Source organism: Cariama cristata, unplaced genomic scaffold (genome assembly GCF_000690535.1).
Source record: "Cariama cristata isolate BGI_N322 unplaced genomic scaffold, ASM69053v1 scaffold28066, whole genome shotgun sequence".
Classification (NCBI taxonomy): domain Eukaryota; kingdom Metazoa; phylum Chordata; class Aves; order Cariamiformes; family Cariamidae; genus Cariama; species Cariama cristata.
The window spans coordinates 26,025-39,144 of record NW_009623182.1 but is presented as its reverse complement, the minus strand read 5'-3'; the positions used below and the strand labels follow the sequence as shown (position 1 = coordinate 39,144).

The window sequence follows — 13,120 nt, the reverse complement described above, 5'->3', positions numbered from 1 at the left end:
TGACTTACTGTAGATTTGCATTTGTTCACTATGTGAGAATTAAATGATTAACTCAGTGACCTGTAGTAATCAAAGGCTGAGGTTAAAAGTGGATTAGTGAGTTAAGTAGCCATGATTCCTTCATAAAGCCGAGTCTGTCACCTCCTGCTCTGGGCAAAGAGCTCTGGCTTATGTCGTCCCCTCTGTAAGCATCTGTAAAGCTTTTTTTTTGCTGCTTAAATTGCCCTTTGGAGAGTTATGCTGTATTAATGCTTGTAGTGGGTTGCTGTCAGTAATACATAATAATGTCTGTATCAGGTGAACTGCTTGTTCATGTAGAAAGCGAGCTGTAGAGATGATGATGCAGGAAAAGCGTGACTAGCCATGGACAAGAAGATGGGCGCAAAAGCATGCTTCAGCTGGAAGTCACCTTCCAGCACTTGGAGTGGCAGTGAGCAGGCTGTCTAGGAGCGTTAATAGGTTGGAAGCTGTAAAACCTGACACTGTGAGAACAGTAGGGATAAAGGAAGAATTGGAGCATCGTGCTGTTTTTCTCCCAGTCTCCCATAGGTATGATGAGACTGGTTACAAACACTGATACATCTCTTAAGCCAGGCGACTATCTTGACTATCCTGGTACTTTACCTTGCAGCAGTCAGTGAAGACAGCTCTTTCACGTTGTCAGATCTATGCTCAGTGCCTGGCAAAAAGATAACATAAGGAGTTGCTGAGGAAGGAATGAGAAGAATATGCTATTCTATGAACCTGTGGTCTGTCATGTTTTGAATAGTTATCACCCCTGCCTTTGTTGCTCCCGTCTTAAAGAGGGTACTGTAGACCTGGAAAAATGGTAAAGAAATATGATAAGAATAATCAGAGGTACGTGGTGACTCCATTACTGGGAGAGATTAAATAGTCTGTGATTCCTTCACTTGGAAAAGAGAGAAGACAGTTGTTAAAAATGTATTTTAAAAAAAAATTATGGGGTGGAGTTTGTGATTAAGGAACTATCATTCATAGGGCTTTTTTTCTTTCTATAAGCACAGAACTAGTGAGGAACACAGGATGGAAGTTTTGAATCAGGTGGAAGTTTTGAAATAAAATGAAGTAATTGTTTGTGCCACAGTTAAATACTGGAGCATACTGCTACCAGGCACTATTTATGCCAATAATTCAAAAATGTTCAAGAGGTGTTTAAGTAAATCTGTGGAAGAAAATCCCATCAAGAGCTATGTAGAATAAAAAGCAGATAAAACCTCTGGTTCAATAATCTGTTAACTGCATATTGTGGAAGCCTGGGAGAGCATATTGTGTATTTGCCCTATTGTTAGACTTTTGCCTAAGCATCTATTCTTGTTTATTCTAAAACAAGATTGATGTTTTTTCTGACTCATTGCCACCATAATTATGAGCTTGTAGTCCTGATTTTCAGGTCTTCTTTTTTTTTTTTTTCCTTCGAATCTCTCTTTCTAGGAGAGGTTCTTCAACACAGCAGCTGTTTACCCTCTTTCACATAGCAGGCAAATAGCTATATGCTAGGTGGGTCTCTGTAATGACTGTATACCTTTAAGATTAATTTTTAAGAAGTCAGGGGGAGAGAATATGTGATCTGTACACTATAGGTTTTCAAAAAATATATATCTGTACTTTTATTTAGCTTTAAAAAGATGAAAAATGAAAACAGTCCAGAAACCCAAAGAAGTAAAGCAAGCGCACCGTGGGAGGAAAATGGCCCACAGAGGTAAGGCAAGGCATGATGTCTTAGGTATTGTACAATGGCAAATATCATGCCATGGCAATAGGTTGAAGGATATTGATATAATTTATAAATATATTAACAGGGTCACAATAAATCTGTATTGCATATAAGAAGATAGGTCCTGTCATGGATAAATAATGAGTTAAAAATTAGGAAAGTAGGTGTAAGAGGAAGTGGTCAGTGGATCAGAGCCACCAGTGGCTTTCCACAGAGATTTGTCCATAGATCTCTGCTATTCAGTATATTTGTCAAAGACGTGGAAAAGGGATGATAAAGTTTGGTGATGGGGCAGAATTGTTTAGGATAGTGAAAGTTGTCTGTGAAGAGTGACAGAAAGACCACTAAATTATGACTGATGAGTCACTAGATGGTGGATGATGTTGAGTCAGTAAGTGTAAAGCGAGGGACATGGAGGCAACAAAATAACCCTAGATTTCTGAGTAAAATGAAGTGCTGTGGAGTTATGATGGATAACTTAATGAAAACATCAATTATCTAGCAGTCAGAAAAACAATTATTAGGAAAGCAAGAGAACAACATTATGCCACTACATAAATTTGTAGATCACATATTTACTCCATGAATTGTGAGTGCAGTTCTGATGACTTATCTGAGCAAAAGGAAGAGGCTTTGAGAGGGGCAGTAAGGGTAATCAAAAGTGTGAATGGCTGTGCAGGAAATCTGTGCAAGGAGCAATGGCATAGGCCAGACAGGACTCTTTCTTCCATCTGGAAAAGAGATAATTTCAGAGGGTGTGGTCTAGAAAATCATGAGTACTACAGAGAACTGAGAAAGAGATCAGGATTGTATTTTTCCAATGTAGGAACGTGGGATCTTCAGATGAAGCTATTGGAGGTGGTTTAAAAACATTGAGAAGGGCAGTGAGTAGTGACTTGCCATGAGTAGGAGACCTGTGGTCCTCCTTTACAAGTGATGCTGGAAGTTAGTGGATTCTTGGGAGAAGCTGGGTAGTCATGGAAGAGAAATCCCCAAGGGCTTCTGAAGACAGAGTTATAGCAGCTGGCTCAGTAAGTCCCTTGGACTTGGAATACTGCGAGTCTGAGAGAGCACTGTGATATGTATTCAACTTTTTGCTTTCTCTAGGTGGTTGCTTACGGCCACTGTTGGAAACAATCCACTGAACTAAATAGCACATTAAATGTAATCCAGTTTGATCCTGCTTTTTTGTGATGATTCAAATCTATACCTGATGTGTCTTTTGGACAACGATGATGATTTACCCTGTGTGCTTCTTCTGTAAACATCAAGAGTTTTCAGAGTAAGGAGAAGGCAGTGTGCAAATATCCTCTTGCTAGGATAGATGTTTGTTTGTGATTTTTAAAGAAGAAGTGGTGTCAGCTTGTCACGTTATGGCTTCCATGTTAAAATTGCTCTCAGGACAGCAGGCAGTTTGATCCCTCAGGAGCCAAAGAATGGTAGGATTGAGTTTTTGCAAGTCCACCTATTCTAAAGGACCACGCAGTTTTAGACACATAAGCAGACTGTATGCTGCACAGAGGCTTTCACAGCTTCTAATAATAATTGTCATTGAGATGAACTGTGGCAGCTTTTTGACTGTGCAGAGCAGTGCTGTAATCAGCAGTCTGCAGAAGCAGGTGAAGAAGAATATATCCAATTTGAAGACCAGAGGGGTTTAGGAAAGCAGAAATAAATACTTTATCTGGAATTTGGTGAGACTATCATGTTTACCATGTAGTTGTTCTGAAAAGGGCTGAGTAGTGTTAGATAAAGATGTGTAGTTGAGTTTAGCATCCTTCCTTCAAAAAGTCGTGGAACATCAGTGGACCACCTTAGAGTGATATGTACTCCATCGCAGGCCCTGTTACACTGTTCGAAGAGGTCCATATGCTTGGGTAGGAAGGTATCACAGGATAATCCGTCTACATCTAATTTGGTAACAACCCAACCCATTGGGTCCCACCTAGGCTGAAGTACATAACCTGAAGCTTGAAACACCTCCATACCATTGGCAGAGGGTTGTGTGCACGAACAGGAGAGAGATGGAGCTAAAAGTGTTTCACAGTCCCAAGCATTAGCTCTGTGATGAAGATGTATGTTGCTACAGAAACACTGGTTTTGTACTAATATCCATGGAAAACATAAAGAATAGAGGTGCATTTGAATGCCTAGCTCTGGGTTGGATAACTCATACTAAAGCACAGAAATTTTATTACGCTAAAAGAATATGTACATATTTGGTCCTACATTTTGTAAGCTTAGAGCTGTTGGCTTGGCAATGCTAAGATGTGTCTCTCCAACATTTTCAAGGATCAGTGTAAAATACTTATTGCTGGAAAGCAATACCATATTTATTTACATAGCGTGCACGCACACACATACATGTATAGCTGAATATGTATTTAAGTGTGTGTAAGCCTTCTCATTTTTGTAGGCTGAATCTCAGGTAGGTGGCCTAACTATCTTGGAAGTTTTAAAGCTGACTGTTTGCTCTTCCTTTTTAACCCTAGTGGGCTATATAATTCTGCCAGTGACCGCAATAAATCACCAAAGTTTCCTTACTCTCGGCGACGAAACCCATCAGGTGGCAGTGAGAATGAGTCTGGGCAGCCAGTCCGGAGGAGGTAAGAGCCCTGGGGCTTCTCACAGTAGAAAGCTTGAGGTCCTGCATGCTCTATGTTCAGTAAAGGCTCTTGCAGACACAACTGGGTCCTGGGAAAAGGGATACTCTAGGGGCCAGTTGTTAGTCAAAAAAAAAAAAACCTGAGCAAGAATACCAGATCTGCTTTTGGAAGGGAAGCTTTGGTCAGGCTTCTTGCTTGTGTACTGTTTTGGGCACTAGGAAAATCATGTTTAAAATATGAGAAATTGCATTATTGGCATGTGCAAGATCCTTTCAGTTGCTGCAACTGTTTTTCCCTGGTGAAGGAAAGGATTGATGGATGTTGCTTGCTTGACAGTGAGCTTCTGATACAGGGCAGTATTTTGTTTTAAGTACATTGCTTTGCTTTAAGTGCAACTAAGATTAAACGAATGAGCCATAAAGCTGTTTTCAGCAGTCCCTTGTGTGAATTACTTTACATTAGAGGGGATGCTAGCAAAAAATATGACTATGAGATACTTAATGTGCTTTTAATGGGTATGTGCTGAATTGAGTAGTTTAGAGAAGTAAAATTAAATGGACGGAGATTCTGTGCTGTGTGTACTGGAGTATGTCCAAAATGCAAATTACAGGGACAGTTCTGAAGTGATACAGTTTTGAGATATTACATGTTACCTGGGATGATTTGTCCTGCTGAGAAGCTGCTTTCATCGCTGAGTTACCCTGGTGCTGTGATCTGTTGTTAAGTATAGGCAAATGTAGCTACTGTGCCATACTCATCGCAGTCTGGACTGCCTTACAAGCAAGCGCCTGGGAGTTACATCTTTGGACATCTCTGAAGTGATCACGTGTTTGGCTTTCAAAACCAGGGTTTGCAAAGGGGTCTCTGATGCTGCTGCTATATCTATGAGGAAATCTAGTTTGATGTGGAGCTTTCATATTTATCAGGTTTCTGAGCTGCTCCAGACCTTTTATCTGCCATTAGCTGTCTAGAACAAAAGTGAAGAAACTCACTCATGGTGTATGCTTAGTGACCTCATGCCTGAATTAAAGTCAATCAGTGTAGCTCTTTCTAAGTCAATAGAGTTACGTTGATTTACCCTGTTGGACAGAGCCTTTGTAAATATTAATAGCAGTGTGTTTCCTGAATGGATTTTCTGATTCGTTGCTAGCTTAGTTGTCAGAAGGACTTGTGGTGGTTTGTAAAAACAAAGGAGTAGAGATGTGCGGTGCAAAACTGTCTTGCACAAGAAAAGAACAGTGCATGTGCACTATGCAGTAGGAAGTTTTCTGAGTTGCAAAATGTTTGTAATCTGGGATTTGCATTTGGCTGATCTACTTGGTGGAGAGGTGGTCATGCCAATAGCAAGTTTTCTCTTGGGCCACCGCACCAACAAAGTGTTGTTAAAAGTCTTATCTCATATACGAGACTGTGAAGACTGACAATAGTAGGTAGATTCTAAACTATGTCTTGGTTTTATTCATGCACTTTCCTTTTTCAACTGTTTAATAACAATAGCTGTGTTGTTTATGCACTCTGTACTGGAATTAAGAGGAAAACATCAGGCTTTGCTATGCTGGAAACAGTAGGAAACTCTAAAGGCCAGCATACTATACTTAACTTTGCAAATCAAGGGTTTGCAATGAAAGCTTGGGATCACGCCTTCACAACCTGTTGTAGAGGTCTCCTGAAAAGTTTAAAACAAGCACATGCCCTTTTTTTCTCTGCCTTAAATCATACTGAAACAAAACATTTGTAAAGTTTTTTTTTTTTAAAAAGATGGAAGTTTTTGTGTATTTGTGTTAAGTGACCCGATAGTATTTCATTAAAACTTCCTTAATGTCACAGGAAAAATCAAAACAGTGCCGAAGATTCAGATTTAAAGCAAAGGAGAAGGTAAATATGTAATCTATAGCAGCCATGAAATGATAGCGAAAGTACTGATCATATTTTAGTTCCCTGCATCCTCTCCCTTCCTTTCTTCTCCCCCATCTTTTTAAATGTTTGAAAGGCTTGTTATGTTCCACCCATTTAATTTTTTCTTTCCTATCTTACCTTTGCTAAAATGCTTTGTAGCATAGCCTCATCACAGCACAGATTCCTACAAGCTGCCTTGCCCATTGTTACTACACCATGCTACAAGCAGTTTGTGGAAGTTTACTAAAGGCTTGTCTGCAATTTGAAAGTCAATTCCTAAAGTTTTAGCTTTTGGATTTTGCATCTGCAGGTTTTGTTTTGAGTTCTTCAGCCTCCTAGTCCACTTTTAATTAATCTGTTTTGAAAGCAAGTGTATTATCTTTTGAGAGGAATTGTCCTGCAAAAGGTAGGTGCAGAGGCATATGCAACGTCTTACAATCTTCTCACTGTGTTGCACACTTTTTGCCAATTTTTTTCTTAAGCTTCTTTTTTTTCCCTGTGCATTCTTGACTAGTTGTCACATTTCTAAATAAAGTGCTAGTATGAATGTGGGTGTGCCCTTCAACAGCTTCAGCTTTTGACAGATTTTTGTATCTGGAGTTCTCTTGTGCCACATTTGCCTGCCATGACTCTGTGCTGCACTTCTCCTCAACCCTGGCTGCTGGAAAAAGGAGACAGTGCAGTGGATTGCAATGTCAGAGTCTCTTGAAGCTTGCGAAGGAGAGGAGGCACTCCCAGGATCTGATTCACTGCTGCAGCGCAGGAAAGGAGCTCTGGCAGAGATATGAGCATCTCGGGGACAATCACAGGAAGTCAGAGAAAGTGTTCACATACTTTGCACCTATTATAAGATACCAGATTATTTTTTTGAAAGATGTTACCATTACAAGCTGCCAGTGATAGACCTGTGGTAGATGTCCAGCACATAAAACTGAGAGGATTTAGTTGGGCATCTCAGGTGGAAAACCCCAGTGCTCAGAAGGGACCTCTTCCCAAATGGCTGTGCCTGCTGTATTACATTACAAATGTACAAGTTTGTTATTGTGTATTGGAATAGACCTTCACTTCACTTCGGCTACTCTCCTGTCATTTTAATCAGAAAAGGACTGCACCAGAATATGAGTCTTCTCTGTTAACTATTTCTCTGAAATACCAAATCCTGTAACCCACGGCACCCCCCAAGCCCACTCCTGGACGGTATTTGTTCTGTGTCTCTTGCCAAACTGACTATGCCTTCTTTCTTGCTCCTTGTGTCAGACCATATAGATATACCACCTGCAAAATATCAAATATATTGCATGACAAAGAAAACATGAGAAAAAAAGATGAAAGGTGCTTTGTAATTGTCAGAGATCAGGATGATCTCATGTGTTCTTGCACCTGACTTAGGAAACCACCTTTGTTTCCATTTTTGGTATTTTATTCAGTTCAGTAAAAGCTGACATTTAATGTTCAGTGAAAGATAATATTCTGACAACTAGCACGAGCAGCTGCCACTCAGCTGACAGCTCAGCGTCCCTTCTGTCTACCTGCAAGTGCTTTTCTGACAGGGAACACAAGGTAGTTTGATGTGCAGTATCCAAAAGGTGGATCAGATTTCCATTCCTGAAAAGCTAGAGAAGGGCTTATCTTGAATTTGAGCAAATCAGATGTTTTATTTTGCACTTATCCTACCATGGTGTGATTTTTGCTGCCTTGGTACCTTATGGGATAAATTGCTTAAATCAGAGCAAGAAAGTACTTGAAGTGCTGAGAAATGTGGAACAGAGTTGCTCCGATGACCTGGAAGTGTGAAAGAACATTGTTGTTTGGATGACCTAGCAATGTTGAAATTCAAGAATAGTGGAATATTTATTAAACATCCAATTTTGGGGGAAAAAAGGTATACTTTTGGGCATGTAAAGTCTGCCACTGTTCTAGGGCATGCATGTTCTGAACTCTCTGAACGTGCTTGAGCCAGTCTTTTTGAACACCATCTTTTAATCTCCCTTCTTCTTTCAGGGTTACCTTTTTCTGTAGTAACATACATCTTTCTTATCCCTAGTTTCAGCTTCACCCGGAAATATATCTTTTTACCTGGGAAACTGGCTATCCTGAGCCTCTCAGTGGCTTTAAATTATGAGCCATGAAATCTGGGGGTGAGGAGAGGTTTCTACTTCTCCTCTGCGGAAATTTCACTTTTCCAAGCCTATTCCCTTCAGACAGGCTGGGTTGAACAGATTTTCCTAGGCTTTAGTAGTCCTATTATTCTAAAACATTTGTGTTTGAATGGGAGCTATTTGAGTTAATGATTTCCTAGTTTTGGAGTGGGAGGAGACCAGACTCCATAGACTGAGGCATTTAATGACCCAACAATTTGATAAAACCAGCCATAATTCACTGGTATTATGGGCAAATCCATGAGATTATCAGCTGTGTCAGGAGGACATCTATAACAATGTCCTAGTTTCAGAGACAGAGGGCAGAGTGATGTGTCCCTGACCAGACAGGACACTTACAGGAGGTCCATGTGCAGCTGTTCCATTCTCTGGGAAGTCTCTCTCGTCTTTTCTCATCCTGTTTGGGCTCTTATTCCTAAACTGCTGGAACATGCAGTGAGCAGGTGCTTGTCAATAGCCTCCAGCCTTATCATGAAATGTTCCTCTTACTTGTTACTTACATCTAATGAACTGCCTTCACTCCTCAGCTTGTTTTGAGGTGTAGTTTAACAAATCTATCCTCTTATGGAAGTAGCTTATCAAAGACCAAAAGAAGAGCCAGGAGGGACCTCTCTGCCAGCAGCGTCAGGAGTTATCCCCTTATATCTCCTATTTCATGCCCAGAGACCTCAGAAGAAAATTTCTGTTTTCCATTTTTTTCCATTGCAGCGAAAACATCACTGATTCTAACTCCTGATATCCTAAATCCTTCTAGGCCAGCTCATGTTAATATTGGTCAACTTTCCCCATTAATCAGCTGGGCCATCAGTGTTGCAGAGAAACATGTATTTTTTTGGAGGCATTCAGAGACTATCGTCACAATAAAGAATGGTCTAAAACCAGGTTTTGATGAGAGCATCATTTTTTAGGACTTAGCCCAGCAGTATGGTAACAGAGTCCTGTTTCTAGGGCCAGAGCCCTGACAGCTGGTCTGTATGCTCCAAAATGTTGATCAGTGGCAATCAAGGATATAAGGGTCTCGGATAGTAATGACCAAGCACTTCTCTCTACTGAGAGGAGTTTTTCTGTAGGTAGGCATATGCCCATTTTCTTCTTGAGGTTCAGCATCAGCCTATTCCACCAGTCTTTTTCAGTAATAAGTAATCAGAGCCATAAATGTCACCTTACTATTTGTAGCTTCACAGTCAGAGGTGATAGAGAAGTAACTGCTTTATTTCTTTTTCCTCACATGGCACACCGTCTTTGTAGCTGTGCATCGGGTCATCCCAAAGCTGTGTTGATACACACACCTGCTAATGTGTGCACTTCAGCCTTTCTGTATTTATAAAAATCAGCAGAATCATAGTGTTAGTGGCGTTTCTTCCATACTGCCTGACACTTGAAAAATGGTGTGAACTTAGTAGAAGCCAGATGGAAGTTAAGGTGAATAGAAAAAGACAGATCTGATGAGCATTTTGTTTTGCCTGCAAAACCAGAATTACTGTATCGTTTCTCTTGAGGGTCCCACAATATGGAAGAAGAAAAGAGCCAGAATGCGTACAGTTTAAAGATAAAACGTTTCACACCTCAAAGAAACATTTCACTGTGGTGTAAATACAAAGAATGCTGAGAGATAAAATAAAACAAACAAATGAAAATGCAGTGCAATAATTCAAAAGGAAAATAGCACTCACTCGACGCTGTGCTCTGGGTGCGCTACTTTCAAAGCAGTTATTCCCAATCAATTAATGAGAAAAAGGTAATATGACTTTCAGGTGTAGACAAGCCCTCTTGATTTTCCTAGTAATGTCTTTGCAGTGTTGTTCATTCTTTGTTTAGAACTTCCGTACTTTTGATGTTAGTAGATAAATGAATCTTGAGATGTTGCTTTTCTGCTCTCCAGATCACGGTCTCGTTGTAACACCAGCAGTGGCAGTGAATCGGAAAATTCCAACAGAGAGCATCGGAAGAAGAGAAACAGGTGACCTTTAAATGTTTTAGACATAGAGACATGAAACACAAACAGGTGGAGATGGACTTTTCTGAGACGGACCTAGTAGGAAGGAATCTAACTTGTTTTATATCTATACAGTCCTCCTGAGGCATCTTCAGGTCCTTTTTTGAATAAGAAGAGAGATAATTGCCAAAACACACATACATCATAGATGTATGCAATGAATGCATACTCTTCTGTTGCTTGGGAAGAACTCATTAATGAACTGCAAAATCAAATATAGGGCACATTTACAAAAGACTTGCAATATTAAAACAAATAAAGTGGATAATGGTGATGACAAGATATTCACAGCATATACTTCAGTACCTCAGAAATTTCAAGTGCAGAATTTTAGCAGAAAATAAGCTTTTGTGGAGAATAGTAAAAATATTTTAATGGATCTGAAACTCAGTATTGTTGTTAAATGCATGCACTTAGTTGTATAAATATTTTCATCTTCCAAAATGTAAAGTGTAGGCCTAAACCTAAAATGTGTACAGCGTCAGCTTTTAGTAGGACAACAGTAGTTAACATCAAGTGATGCTAGCAAGTTTTGTTTCTTGTATTCTATTTTTCTTGTTGCTGATATGAAAAAGCCTAACAACTGATTTATTGTACCAAAAAATTTCCTTTAAAACTGCAACTTTTATGTTGCACTTGAGATAACAGCATTTAAGAATTATTTATTAAAATGTATTTTTAAAAAGCACATAGAATTTTTTCCTATTGCATAAACAGAGCATAAGAGAAATGTCACTAGACAAAAGAGGAATTGTTTAAGGCAAGTTTTCTAAGAAGCTGTCTGCACAAGCTGCCATAGTTTCTTGTCTCACGTGCAGTACTATGAGTGATAAATGATTTTCAGGTATTTGGAAGCTCTTAGAAATAATTATGTGCTAGGTAGTGCTGCAGAAGTATGTAGTATAATCGTATTTTAAGCAGGACTTGCAGTAGTTAATGATGCTAAAAAGTCATTGAGACATTCAAATGGGCTGGTATAAAGCATATCTGAGCCATGAGATTTCTTTGGAGTTTACTTAAACTAGAGTCTTGTAGGATACTTGACTAACAATAACCTAGTGTGCATGGAAGATTTGTTTTCCAGGTAAGCTCTGAAGTTTTAATGAAATGCTGAGTATAATTTCAGTAACGAGTAGGTAAATGGTATTTTGTATCCCTTTCTCTTAGAACACTCTTCCCAGGTTTTTTCTCCTGTGAAACTTATTGTTCAGGGACCTCCACAAGCAAGTGAAGGAAATTAGAGCCTGATCATAAGAATGTTTTTCAGAGCTTCTTGCACTATAGAGATTGAATTGTAAGAAGGACTAAGAACAGCTTATTTTCTAGAAAATAAAAGGGCCTTTACCAACACTTCCTCACCTCATGGAAAAGTGCTTAAAATTAAGAAGAAAAAATCAATTTGTGTGGATTGTTTTTATGTTTTTCACATTTTCAGAATGTAAGATACATCAAAAATGTTAATGTTGCAGCATCTCTTACTCTTTAGGTGGTCACTTGAAATCAGACCAGATAAAAAGTCATTATCAGTCTTAAAGTAAACAAGAACTAAATGAGCTGCAGGTCTGAGACTTGTTCCTTGTCATCAGGTGCAGGAAAACCACCAGTCATAATGAATTTCTGCATTTTGTTAGCAGCCACAGTTTTTTTTTGAATATAATAAGCTGAAAGGGCACAGGCACTGAATAGCTTTCCTGTTAGCAGAGGTGAGCCAGCCCTAACAGGGTTAAATGGGACAATATAATGAGGCTTACAACTGCTGTTACTCAAGTTTTACCTGTTGCATAGATTAATACTAATCTATTTCCCAGTATGATAATGGGGTCCCTGGCATTAGCAGACACAAAGTTGTATTGTTTTGCTGGAATAAAATGACTGAATACTCACATTACCCAAAAGAATCTGCTTCTGATCATAGAAGAGTTGAATATATTGTTCACAGGAGAAGAGATCACTGTAAACTATTTATCAGCTGAAAACAAATTATCAGAGAAAAACAGAAATGCAGGTGAGAACTTCTGAAGGTACAGCACTGGAAAAAAGGTTAGGGAGAAACTCCTTACTTGATCTCAAGTCAGTCTTTGAGGTTTCACTCCATCATATGAAAGTTTTATCCTAAGCAGTTGTTCATATGAAATTGAGGATGAACCTATGAAGAGTGTATTTCAATCATAGAAGAAACATTTTTGCTTTTTTTAATGCTGCGGTCAAAATACATTATGTGGATAAAAATACACTGAACTAGTGACCGTAGTCTTCTGCTGGCCTGCACTTAGAAGATCCATCTGATCAGAATCACAGAATGACTGAATGGTTGAGGTTGGCAGGGTCCTCTGGAGGTCAGCTGGTCCAACCCCCTTGGTCAAGCAGGACTACCTAGAGCCAGTTGCCCGGGACCATTCCCATACAGCTTTTGGGTATCTCCAAAGATGGAAACTCAGCCACCTCCCTGGGCAACCTGTGCCAATGCTCAGTCACCTTCACAGTGAAAAAGCGTTTCCTGATGTTCAGAGGGAACCTCCTGTGTTTCAGTCTGTGCCCATTGCCTCTGGTCCTGGCACTGGGCGCCATGGAAAAGAGCCTGACTACGTCCTCTTTGCACCCTCCCTGCAGGTATTTATACACAATAATAAGATCCCCCCCGAGCCTTCTCTTCTCCAGGCTGGAGTCCCAGCTCTCTCAGTCTTTCCTCCTAGAACAGATGCTCTGGTCCCTTCATCCTATTGGTCGT

The 13,120-nt window shown here is 39.7% G+C and overlaps 1 protein-coding gene across 1 annotated transcript in view; it reads left to right on the top strand.

Annotated features, from left to right (window-relative positions):
- LOC104163590 (band 4.1-like protein 4A) overlaps positions 1 to 13,120 on the top strand; it is a gene marked incomplete at its 5' end in the record, with an annotated part of 42,744 nt that overhangs the window by 14,640 nt on the left and 14,984 nt on the right. Inside the window, 4 exons of the mRNA XM_009702643.1 lie at positions 1,637 to 1,720; positions 4,228 to 4,341; positions 6,169 to 6,216; positions 10,279 to 10,356. Of these exons, the coding sequence (XP_009700945.1) occupies positions 1,637 to 1,720; positions 4,228 to 4,341; positions 6,169 to 6,216; positions 10,279 to 10,356 (324 nt within the window). The remainder of the gene's footprint in view (positions 1 to 1,636; positions 1,721 to 4,227; positions 4,342 to 6,168; positions 6,217 to 10,278; positions 10,357 to 13,120) is intronic.